The sequence below is a fragment of the Bombus bifarius genome, unplaced genomic scaffold (genome assembly GCF_011952205.1).
Source record: "Bombus bifarius isolate JDL3187 unplaced genomic scaffold, Bbif_JDL3187 scf7180000008208, whole genome shotgun sequence".
In the NCBI taxonomy this organism is placed as follows: domain Eukaryota; kingdom Metazoa; phylum Arthropoda; class Insecta; order Hymenoptera; family Apidae; genus Bombus; species Bombus bifarius.
In genome coordinates this window covers 811,250-823,800 of record NW_022884511.1, presented here as the reverse complement: position 1 = coordinate 823,800, position 12,551 = coordinate 811,250, and the positions used below count along the sequence as shown (strand labels likewise).

The 12,551-nt window shown below is 35.6% G+C and overlaps 1 protein-coding gene across 4 annotated transcripts in view; it reads left to right on the top strand.

The window, feature by feature from the left end:
• The window catches only part of LOC117210653 (low density lipoprotein receptor adapter protein 1-like), a 33,693-nt gene extending 22,416 nt beyond the window's left edge, over positions 1-11,277 (top strand). For 3 of the 4 annotated variants that reach the window (XM_033453867.1, XM_033453864.1, XM_033453865.1), the window contains 5 exons: positions 3,809-4,002; positions 5,404-5,516; positions 6,913-7,154; positions 8,879-9,036; positions 9,162-11,277. In XM_033453867.1, coding sequence (XP_033309758.1) covers positions 3,809-4,002; positions 5,404-5,516; positions 6,913-7,154; positions 8,879-9,036; positions 9,162-9,347 — 893 coding nt within the window. In that variant the 3' untranslated portion in view covers positions 9,348-11,277. Of the gene's footprint in view, positions 1-3,808; positions 4,003-5,403; positions 5,517-6,912; positions 7,155-8,460; positions 8,812-8,878; positions 9,037-9,161 lie in introns of those variants that run through there. The other variant, XM_033453868.1, reaches the window with a different exon arrangement.
• The last annotated feature ends 1,274 nt before the right edge of the window (positions 11,278-12,551 follow it).

The following is a 12,551-nucleotide window of genomic DNA, read 5'->3' as shown; positions in this document are numbered from 1 at the left end:
TGCTTGTTTCTTGTTAATCGATGCGACACCGTGCGGAGTTGATTTAGTAGCAGAGGTGTTGATATCGATGTGCATGAGACGGTGAAGATACGCATTATTATTAGGCGTGAAATTTATTTTTTAATGCAAGAAAGTAGATTGGGTTAGGTTTAACAACATGGAACCCTTTGTATCTAGTACATTAATTCTATATCAAAATATTTACAAATAAAAATATCGAATAAAATGATGAAGTCGTTGAAGATACGTATGTATGTACGTGTATCTAAGATATATGTATGTACATATACATATATATCTGTCAGAAAAGGTACTACCTGAAGCTGGTTTTTGAAGAAAATGAAATGAAAGAGCTCTCTACACAGGTATACGCACATACACAGATGCTTTCATTTTGAACTTTTGTTGAATACGAATCTTATGGTATATTGCGGCTGAAAAATACGAGAAACGAAGGGTTACTCGCCTCAATGTCGGCGCTTCTTTCTTTGGATATTTCCTGCTACTGTTAACAGAATCTATGGAGCAAAATATACGCCAGAATGAGAATAACGAATCTAGAAATATACATACGTACTTCGATAAAAAAATTGGACGTGTTTCTAAAATTATTTGTGTACACGGGACTGTTATTCGGTTAATTCTATCGAATCAGTCCACGTGATTAGCTTCGTTTGCATAATTCAGAGAATTTATGTATCTACCCAGGCATCAATTGAGAACGATCAATGTTGCATCGATGATGCACGAATAAACAATGGTTGCAGGTATTAACGAATCGTAATAGGCGCTATCGCATTACCGTGGATACGAGTGTTACGGTGGCGTTTATTTATCGATTGTGGGTTGACGGAAAACAAGCAATGGTTTGCGGTTTTCTATAGCACGCGTTGTTCGAGATTAATACCGATCAGCGCATTGCTTCTTCTTTACTATGCACATCTTTCTAACTATGTTTTCTCAGAAAGCTGTAAATTCAAATTGGCTTATAGTTAACTTTGTGAACAAGATAGCTTCAGTTGATAATACAGTCGAAGGATTCATAACAAAAAGGATCCTTTGTTGAATATTTTATGAAGTTTGAAGAAACTGCAGTATCTTATAGCGCTATGATATACTATCAACTAGAACTTCTTTATGTATTTCCGACTTGTTGTAAGCTGGATTCAGGGTTTAAGGTATAGAAAATTATTCAAGTAATTCTTTTCTTATGGACCGTATTAAGCATTTCTTGGAAAATGGAGTAAGAAGCAACAAGGCTATGGCGATAAGCTGAAGTCCCTATCGAATGAATCAGGCCAGAAGTAAAAGAGAAGTAAATCCGATATCCAAGGGTCACGTGGATATCGTGGTAAAAGGCCTGGAAGAAGATTTAATTTGCGGCTCACCACTCAGTGGCCGGGCTAACGGAAAAGCTCGATTCGCTATTTTTCACCTTCCCTTATCGTTTTTTTTTTTTTGTTCCAACAATTCGCAACGTTTCACAGAAATTGGAAATTGGCAAATTTAATAATAACCGTGCCAACGAACCACACGAGTTCATACAGGACAGATAGATATAGAAAATATTTTGTTTTAAAACAAAATTCAATTATTCCTTTTTCTTTATTTTTTCAAATGAACATATTTTCCACAGCTTTTTCCGAAACTCTTAATGGTTTGTAATCTGTAAAAGTGTTCCGCTGGTAGCAAGAGGGTAGCAATTCTAAGACAATGAATTTCTTATGCCTAAAGAAAATTGGATCCTTGTGAGTTAAAGCATACCGGTTGTGCAAGTAACTTACTTTTGTACACTAGACGGTACACAGCACCAGCAATGCATAGTAGTTGCTGAAAAACCTTACGTAATTACTTTCAATTCTTTCGAGACGCTGCCAGGTCCAAAGACCGTCGTCTTGTATTTGTGAAGTGCTTTTACTTGAAAATTTTCAACAGTGCTCGTCACCGTCGCATCGATATCAGCCACGAGTTTCTCACAAGAAACCCAACGCGTTAATGCACGTTTCGCCGCATAACTATTCGACCAGTTATCGATTGTATTATAAAATATGTTTAATGTTTATTTTATTCGCACTTCGTTTTTTCGCTCTAGATATATACTCTCAGTACCATTTAAAGATGTCCAGACGAGTCAAAATAATATTTGGATGGTTTGTAACGTTATGTGAATAAAAACAAAGAACTCGACGAGTATGGAAAATATGCGAGCATAAAAAATTAAGATGGATCCTTTGTTAATTATCTCGCGAGATAGTCGTTTAGAATGCTAACCTTTTCGTCGAAGAGAACACCAGGAAACTGTTTCAATGGACGCCCCGTTGCTTTGTGCGAATTCGTAAGAACAAAGAGTATCGTTGGACATCGAAACAATCGTCGGATCATCTAATTGAATCGTAGACGTGGGAAAGCTGTGTGAGAAACTTAATTGGAGTGACGTTTGGACTGAAACAGAATTGGAGGACGTGATTATTGAACGAACGAAGTTAAAATCCAAGTAACGCAAGACAAGTAGAAATTTTTCGAGTCACGATCAAGGGATGTTTTAACAACTTTCTGTTTATTCTATCTATTCTCTCCGAGGAACTAAAGGAAACAAAAATTTATCTGACGTACCATATGGTATTCTTTTTAGAAACTTGTGACATTTATAGAGAAGATTCGTTTCGGTCAAAGAATTGAGGAGAAACATCGTTAGAAACATCTGAAAGTATCGAAACCGATTTTCCTTCGGCGCAGAAATGTCTGAAGTAGAAAAAACTTCTCGTTCTACTCTTGAGAAACTTTTACAGCTTCTCCAAGGAATACTTTTGTCGTTTGCTCTATTGCACGATGCCACCATGATATATTTTCTTGCCTTCTACGTGAGAATTGCTCGTAGAGTTTTAAAAGTTTATGAAGTACAATAATACCGAGAACTGTTCTCTCGAAATACAAAAATGGTTGTTCGTGGAAGATTGTTGAAGAATGATAAGAATACACTGCGTCCCATATAAAACTACGCTAAAATTTCAATTTTTATACAAGTTCGTGATACAAGATACAACACGATAAAATCCGATTACGCGTATACAATACTAAACAGCTAAATTTATTAAAAATGGAGCAGATCCCTCAAGAAATTTATACTCTGTATATGACATTTCCAGGTCAGAATAATTATACAACGTATTGTAAAACCATGTCCGAAACTGTTCGAACGTAAATCAAATATTTCTAATTATCCTATCTGTTCTCAAAGCTCCTTCATAATTGGTACGTAACACTTGATACAATTCGCTTGTGGAATGGAATCGGTCTATCCTTGGGTGATCGATAGAAGGTGTCTGAACTGATAGGAGATGCATCAAACGAGAATACCGATTGCATGATGCTATAGGCATCCATTATTGGCACACGTGCCATTCCCGACACGACGCGGTCAGAGAACGAGACTGGTTTACGTAGTTGTATGTAGCAAGACTAATGTTACACCGGTCATCCCCCATTCCATTTACCGACGTATTTATCTCCAGCGAGCTGTTATATGCTCGTATATACCTGTTTCGATTAGAAGATATTTTCCTTATCTGTTATTTTATTCTATTATTCGATACATTAGTGTCTGTACGCATCTTCTTAATGTATTAACCGGGTCATTCACTAACCAGAAACTCCTATTAATAAATTAAAAAATAACATCTTACAATGTTCCGAAGAAGAAATGTGTTTCGATTTAATGCACAAAGCAAATTAATGACTGTCAGCGGGGAGGCAAACGAACGAATGTTGTAAGATGAGTTTGTATAATGTGTTCGACGTTAATTTGCAGAACTATGCGAGGAATGGGCTCTAGCGAATAGTCGCGAATGCGTAGAGGGCAGCGGTTCTGCTGGTACAACGCACGATGAATCTGAGGATGCATCGGAAGCCAGGTTCACCCTCAAATATTTAGGTAGTACCCTAGTCGAAACACCCTCGAGCGAAGAAGCTACGGCTGAAGCCATCAAAACCGTCATTACTATGGTAGGTACACTTTGATCCATGACTTTTATAATTACACGTTAACAGGCTAAAGCGTTTTTATGTATTAGTTTGCATCGCGAGAAACATTTCCCCGAGCAAAATTGCTTTTTGCAGCTATTTCGAGCGCGATCAAAACGTTCTTGAAACGGGCGAAGAAGACGACATGTAAAATTACGCATAAATATCCCCGGTGTACAACCTCGGTAGCACCTAGCTCATTAATTTCTCGACGAAATAAATTACGACGTTAGATAAGATCGATAAACGTTCTCGACTTGGCAGCTAAAACTTGCCGTTAAACCTTATAGAGATCAACAACAAATTTACTTTCTAAACTTTTTTAATTTTAACTAGCGATAGTTTAAACTTCACCCTTGATGCGCTGCTTTTTCTGTATCATTTTAACAAAGTGATTGATTACAAGGGGCATTTTACTTGTATACGGCACCGATCTATCCATTGTTCTACGATGCAATTAAACGAAGTCAATACATTTAACAAGTTAATTAATTTGGTTTAACGCGAAAGTTAATAGCTTCGTTAATGACAAATTTTGTCCGTTTCCCTTGAATAATTCTGTCCGTTTTCAACGATGTTCCGCGTAAATTAGATTTTTCCGTTTTATTAAACGTCAAATTATTTATAACCCTATCCTCTATTTTATCGCTCTTCTGGGAGACATAGTTACCGTACAATATGTACAGACCAGCTGTCTTCAAATTTTTTAGAGGATTCAAGCCAGTTTAAATAATCTTTTGGGGAAGTTAATTCGATGATTTTACTCCGACGTTTATTCTGGCCGAGTTTCACGATTACATTACTGCAAAATGTCACGGCAAGTTTACCGTTGCTCGAGAAGATATTTCGTTTCTCGAAACGGAATTAGCCCTCTTTCTTCTCGTTTACTTTGAACCGTGTTTCTACAGCGAACTGATAAAGCCGTTCATTAAACAAATATATTTCTCCTGTGACGACAATTATAGTGTCCCAAGGCCCTTGGGCCGAAATGTTCATTCACCGATGAAACAAAATTCGCCTCCCTTCGTTTGTACCAACAATTTAGCTTCACGATGTATATCTACATATATTAGGTAGTCCGAAAAGTTTCTTTCGTTTTATAAGGAAATAATGGATGCACAACATTTTCCGTTTTATATTATTTTATCGAATTACGTATGACCCATTTTGTTCTATCAAAATAAAGATCACATCGTTCGACAGGTTTAGGTTTCATGTTTGTACAAAGATGCATGGTTGCAAAAGACGTGTATGTGAAAGAAAGACACTTTTTGGGCAACCTAATATATATATTAATTACTTTTTTAGAGTTAACATAAAGAGAGTTTACGAAATTTTATGATGAGATTTTATGGTGAATGAAAGGTTCTTTTAATATTGTAGGCAAAAGCAAGCGGTAAGAAGCTGCAACGGGTCTCTTTAGCTGTGAGTTTAAAGGGTATTAGAATGACGGACCTTGCCACGGAAGAAGATCAGCTTCAAGTGTCTATATACAGGTACATATGAAACAAGACAGAACTCCATGAACGTATCCGAAGCATTTCCTGCTTTGCGAAACGCGTATACACACGTCAGTCACGATTGGAGAGCTGTAATCGGACGAAACCGGATTTGTTGGTTCTGGCTTGTTGTACATTTCCCTTTGCGTCAGCCAACGTAATATCCGATATTCAGGCTAAAATATATTCGAAATATCGCGCAATGGCGACGAGCAAACGTTACGTGATTCGATTCTGGAATATTATTCTCTTTGTCAATTTGAAACTATGATTTCCCCAATGGATCTTCCGATATCTGAATTCGTATCGAAATGAGAAACCGTATCGTTGTTTTTCCTCTATTTTTTAACCTTTTTGCTTGTTTTTGTGATTGTGTTTACATCGTCAAAATATTCTCTTCGGAAACAATCATATGGGAAAACAATTACAACCAACAATGCTATTTGTGTTTTCAGTTTTGAATATTTTAATAAACGAACGACTTTTTTTCGATACTTCTGTTTGAACAACACCATTAGAAATAGATTAAAGATAAGAAAGAAATTGAATATGATATTAATATCATTTCAATTACAGTGTTTTTTTACATGATTGTAATGCGTTTAAAAAGCATTCTGGTTGTAATATGAAATTATACGGTTCATAAAAAGCGAAGAAACGTGGTAACGACTTAGGCTATATATTTTCTTAATCACACGACATCCTCAAGTTTCACTGTAATACACCGAGGCTGTTAATGCCACTTTGATTAACTCTGGGTTCATATAAACGACTAGAATTTATACACGATTAACAGATAAAATTTAAAATTAAGGAATATCGCTTCAATTCACACAAGATACTCTTAATATTTACTCGTGTTGATATTATGGTATAGTTTTATTTTACAAAAAGACACCTTTTATTTTAATGACTTTTAGTGACTTTTAAGAGAGTTTGTTATCTTTGAATGATCGCCAGGCTTTTGTTCTTTAATCTCGCGCAGTTTAAACAATAATTCGAAATGTCCTTCACGTGTGCTTTCAGAGCAACTTTTCTTTATAATTCCATTGTAATTCCTTTGGTACGTATTCCTTTGTTGCGTAGCGAAAATAATTGCATATTCCTGGTTCTCATACATTTTTACAGTTCGCGAATATTCGTGTTTCTCGTTTCATCAAGATATTCACGTTATAAAGGCCTCGATTGTAATTATAGCAATTATGATAACTGTATCATAATACTATTACTTAGTACTGTATAGTACTACTTAGTACTAGCAGTTGAAACAGTGTTATGCTCTGGCATTTGTGTAAATTTTAACGAAGAAAATGGTTGTAGTAAAACATGCCGAGGAATCATAGTTTCCTTTAAAGTGTTTGTTGTGTATATACGCATAAGCAATTCTTTTCAGAATTTCATATTGTTCGGCGGACGCCGCTCACGATCATGTGTTCGCATTTATCGCAACAAATTTGAACGAAACTATGGAGTGCCACGCGTTTCTCTGCCCCAAAAGAAAAATGGCGCAAACGGTAACGTTAACTGTGGCTCAGGCGTTTAACACGGCTTACGAAGCTTGGCAGCTGTCCCAAGCCGATCCTAGAATCCATCACGCTCAAGATAAAAGCCCCTCGTTAACTGATGATAGGAATGGTAGGTAAATTATTTATTCTTTATCGTAATGTTTTAACAATACCACGCTGCGTTGGATACATTAAAGCACTACATTCTGTGCATTTCTGCAATTTTTAATTTCCTGCAAATGTCGAAAATCCGTAGTCTGCACATTACAAACGATTTATATCGTATAGCTTTTTCTTTTACACAAAGCTTTCGCAACAAGATAACCGATAACAATCCTATAACTAAGAAATAATCAAATAATAAACCGAATGATGAAATTTGTTACACGAGGAAAGAAAGTCAGCTTCGATCTAGAAGCTTCTGATCTGTTGTAAAAGTCCGTGCATCGCGTCGGTGCGATGCAGTAATATCTATGTGGTTGTGCACTTAACTCTCCGAGAGTGCGGATATTGCGGAGAGCTTCGGAGAAGGTTACGAGTGCACCCTAGGAAATTGTTCGGTAATATTGAACCTTGTGCGCACCGAACTACAACGCCGTGGGAAGCTAGAACAATTACAACTCGCGTGTTTCCTTCATTCGCCCAAACATTGTCGAGCACGTTCTCCCCAAAGAGAATTAGCTATGATTATTCCTTCGATAACTATTTACGTATTAAGTTATGGAATTTTGGGATGGAAGTTATGGTATTAAGGACAGAATTTTATTTTAATTTGGAAACAAAGGTACCTGTACTCAAATAGATACCTATTGAAGAACGAACACTATTCAAATATCACGCATTCAAAGAGTTTCTAACTCGATGCCCATGATTTTTGCAGAATTTTACGCCCGAAATGATTGACTCCTTGTGGAATCACCAAACAGTATATTTCAATTACTTGTTCAAAAATTGACTAAAGGTATATTAAAATTCAATAGACGATCAATCGACGTATTTAGGTACTGGTTAGCACGAAATTTTTTAAATGTTACTGCTAGAAAATCAAGAGCGATGCTCATGAATTTAGAACATTTCTTATGTTACCTAATACATATTTTAGAAACCAGGTGGCCTTTCTCAGAATGTTTTGTTACAAATTCTATTAAAAGCTCGTTTCGTAACTTGTTTCTCTTTTGAAGATATTTAATTGCAATATCTAATCATTTTTTTAATCAATTCTATCATATCATAATAACAAAATAATGATACAGAATGTAGTCATTAGTTATCGACACATAATCTTTATTTGTATTTTTATTTTCTTGTAATTAAACTATATCTCGTCAAAAATGAAGAAATGTCCAGGTATTTTCGAGCGGTAATGCAAGCGTAAGGATTAAAATGTAAATCAAAGCAAATAGTGTTCGGATTGAGCATTTTTTGTGAATGCGCAGGTATTGGTCTAGTGCTATGTCCTGTAATTAACGAAGCGTTTCTGGTTCAGGACTATGAAATGTCTCGGAGTTACCAATTAGCGATAAGCGAGAAATCAGTGTTTGTATGCGAAGATTCTACTTGCACATCACAAAGACTCGTGGATACTGGTGTACATGTGGGTCGATAATGAAAGTGTATCTAGGAGACCGTACCGTAGAGTTGCTGAAACAGGTTCTATTTCGCAATCTATGTAAACTGGATTTGATAAACCATTATTTATTGATTATTCCACGTGCGAAGCGTTCTGACAAGGAACGTTATTCAATTGACTGTTGACGTTATTCGATTACAAGACTCGTAAAAACATTTTGAAAAATGCTATTGGATTTAGGTATTAACTGTATTAAATATTCTTCGATTATTTTTCGTTTTTAGAAAACAACGAAAAGAAGAAAAACGAAGAAGAGGCAAAATCCGTAAACAAAGTTAACGAACAGAATAAAGACAATGCTCAGCGGCGTAATGCGAACGATACGCCGAAAAATCTTCTAATTGATTTGTCGAATGAGACTAAAGCAACCGGAAATTCATGGGTAGGCAGTTCATTTTAATGTGTTTCACGTACTGTCATTATTATGATTACATTTTTTTGTTATATAAAAATATTTCAATAAAAATACTTCGACGTACGAAGATATTGATGTTTCGATATTTTTAGGTTTGCTTCGAAGACGAAGATGGTAAGAAGATACAGAAAAAGAGTAACGCTATTAGCATTCCCATGACGACTTTGAGACACAGCACGACGTCTGCGTCGCACCACGTTATGCCGAAGCCAACGACAGGCTTCAAAATTCAAAATGCTTGGGGTGAATCGAGATCTGTAGACTTGATGTGTTCGTAGCAGGCGTAGCCTTCGGCCGATAGCTTCCGAGACGTGCCATTAATCACCGATCTCTGGAAGCATCTATCGAATAACGGCCAACCGAGGAAAATCAAGCAATAGACTAATTATTATCGTCGAACTCACGATATACCATTAAACATCAATGAATCGACTCGTTGGAAGAAATATTCTGCAGCAAATGCCATTTCGAGAAAAACAAGGTGCTGGTCGATCGATTCCAACGTAACGCTCGGCTGATTTCTAAACAAAATTTCCTGTTCTGTTGTGACAAGACTACCGAATACGCTTACCGATATTTTACAAATATCACGGAGTCGACGATTGAACGGTGATTTTTGTTGTGGTGATTTTTCCATACATTTTACGTCCTCGGAGAACTATCGATATCGAGCGGTGCTCGGGAAAACAAATAAATCGACAGAAAGTGGGTTTTGTTTCATCACCAAGAAATGGGAGCAATTTTTGGAACCTTTTTGTATGATGCCTGTATCCGTGCCAATTCTTTCACACATATCGTATACAATTTTATATTACTGTATCGTGCGCGTGCGTTTACAGCAAGTTTTACTATTTTAACACTATATGTATACCAAAACCATTTATTTCCGAACGATTTTGCGTAAAATCAAAGGATACTTAAGAGACGACATCAAATTGTCCGATCATCCACGACGAAACAAAACGAATTCCTGTAATTCTCATTAGATATAATGGAATTTTATTCGTTGTTAAATAGCTGGGCTATTTCTTAGTCGGGCGTTCTTAAATTTGTTTCTACGCGAAAAATATATTTAAAGCGTATGTTTACGATTAGGTAATAACAGAGAATATACTAATTATACTTTTGATATTATCTATTTGATTTTTTGATCTTATGTTGTAATTTCTAAGAAAGAAATATGTCTTGATATTAATTTTTGTCCGTTTTCCTTTTTTTTGTTAAAAGGAAAATTAGTAGAAATTAGTTTTATTTTTTTTTAAATACATATTGATAGATATTGTCAGCAAGACGATCTTAGTCAAGTTTATGAAATAAGAGTAATTTGACATTAAAAACATGCATTGGTACGTATACTGTGAAAGCATGTATCTATTTAACACGTTCATCATCAAAATTCGTAGATAATTTATGCGGAATTTGCATTGAGTGTAAAGTATGTCGCTTGAAGGCTTACTCGCGATCTCTGAACTACACGTCTATCTACGATAACATATTTGTGATTAATCGCGAATATAATTAAGCGGTCAAGGAGTTGCTTTCAAGAGTTTCAAATCAGACTTTGAGTTGTTGCAAGTTACAATCGTTATCGTATCGTTATTATTATATTAAAAGCTTTTTAAAAGAACTCTATTCCTTTTATCGCAAGAATATAATATACACCGCATTGACTTCTTTTTACGATATTTGAGCAATTTTATATTTATGTTACATGAAAAATCATATTCATCCCCGAAGAACGATAGCATTTATGACGTACGATGTTACATTATAGGTATACGAAGGTTTGTTGTCTGATAGTTGAACGTAGTCGGCTATTTTCGTAGGAAATTCGATAGATGTATAGCGCAAAATGATATTATACAATCATCGCTGTTCGTAACATTCACACTTATTTGTGAATCGATGTTAAAATTGCCGGCCGATTTGTAGCTAAACTTTAACGTTCAAACCTTGTCGAGCTTCGTGTTCGAAAACAAGTTAGGAAGCGGTACGTATTTGTTGTTGGATTGTTTCGTTGATTTGTTAAACAAACTATAGGAGTAATTGATATTTTGTTGGTGAAAATTGCCAATAATTTTGTATGGTCATAATACGATCGGCGGGGTGCGTTTTTGCAGTTGTGCCACGGTTGTGCAACGTCGCTTAATATCACTAAGTGTTTGAATATAATTACACGTTAAATACACTCATACATATCCAGTCGTACGTTATCATTGAATAATTCTGGCCTATCCTATTTCCTCGCTCTTGATCTTAATGACTGAATATCTACTTTAAACATTGCGTGTGTTCTTGTAGATTTTTCAGAAACGCATTAGCTATTTACAGTATAGCTTTTATTGATTTTATGTTTCATAAGAATGTTTCTCTGCCTCCGTAAACACATTAAAGATGGCGATAGATATCAGCTGCAAAAATACAATATTCTAACGTAGATATGAGAATAGTATCTTTTTTAATCAAATGGAAGTCAGTGTACTGTTACGTTTAATCTAAAATAATTCGAATAAAGTTCTGTCATTAAGTAGCTGTACTACATACCGAAAGATTACACGATAAGGTAGTTTGCTATCTTACTGTCACACTAGATGGAGACGCTTACACAAAGTGAATTCCTTTTCCAAAATTGATTATATTAAATTATATTAAACGAACTGATTACAAATACTATTATCAAGGGCTCTAGCATAACTGAACTAATATCATTAGCAAAATTTTGCAAATTACCGGTGCTAATCAATTCTTTTGTAGAACTGTAACAAGTTTGGCAATAAAGCAAATAAAGTCGCGTTGGTTAATTTTACAAATTGCAAGCCAGCTGATTGTGCTATTCGGGGTAAATAATTTTAGAGCAAAAATTGGAGTAGGTTAAGTTGAGTAATTACGTATAGATATAATCTGGTGATACATGAATATGTATATTGGTGGGCTATTCAGAAGGTAGCAAACACTGACTACCTATACGAAGCACAGGAGAGGACGTTAATGCAGAAATGTTTCGAGGTTACTCTATAGAGAGGAGGTAAACGAGCGCGTTTCAGACGAAGAAGAAGAGAGGAAGCGTAGAAAGCAAAGCCGGGAGGACGAAAGAGGAACGTGCGCGTTGTGCGAATAGAAAGGGCTGCCTCGTCGACCAAAAGACGAAATAGACTACTCTTCAATGTAACTACCTAGGCGCTGTTCGGTTCTATAGGTGTGTCCCAAATACGAAACTGCTTTCGGCCAAGTTTTTCCAAATCCAAACTTAACTCTTTTTCAACATATTTAATTACGGAAACAACGAAATACCCATTTATACAATAAAATCTCAATTATTAGAATACCGATTAACGGAATTAAACAATCAAACTTTAACAAAGGTCTATATCTGTATACTTGAAGAATTTTTTGAAAAATATTATTCTTGAAAGATTTGAAAAGGGACCTTGAGCGTTGAAACTTTAATAAGAGTCTATATATATAATTGAGAAATATATTTA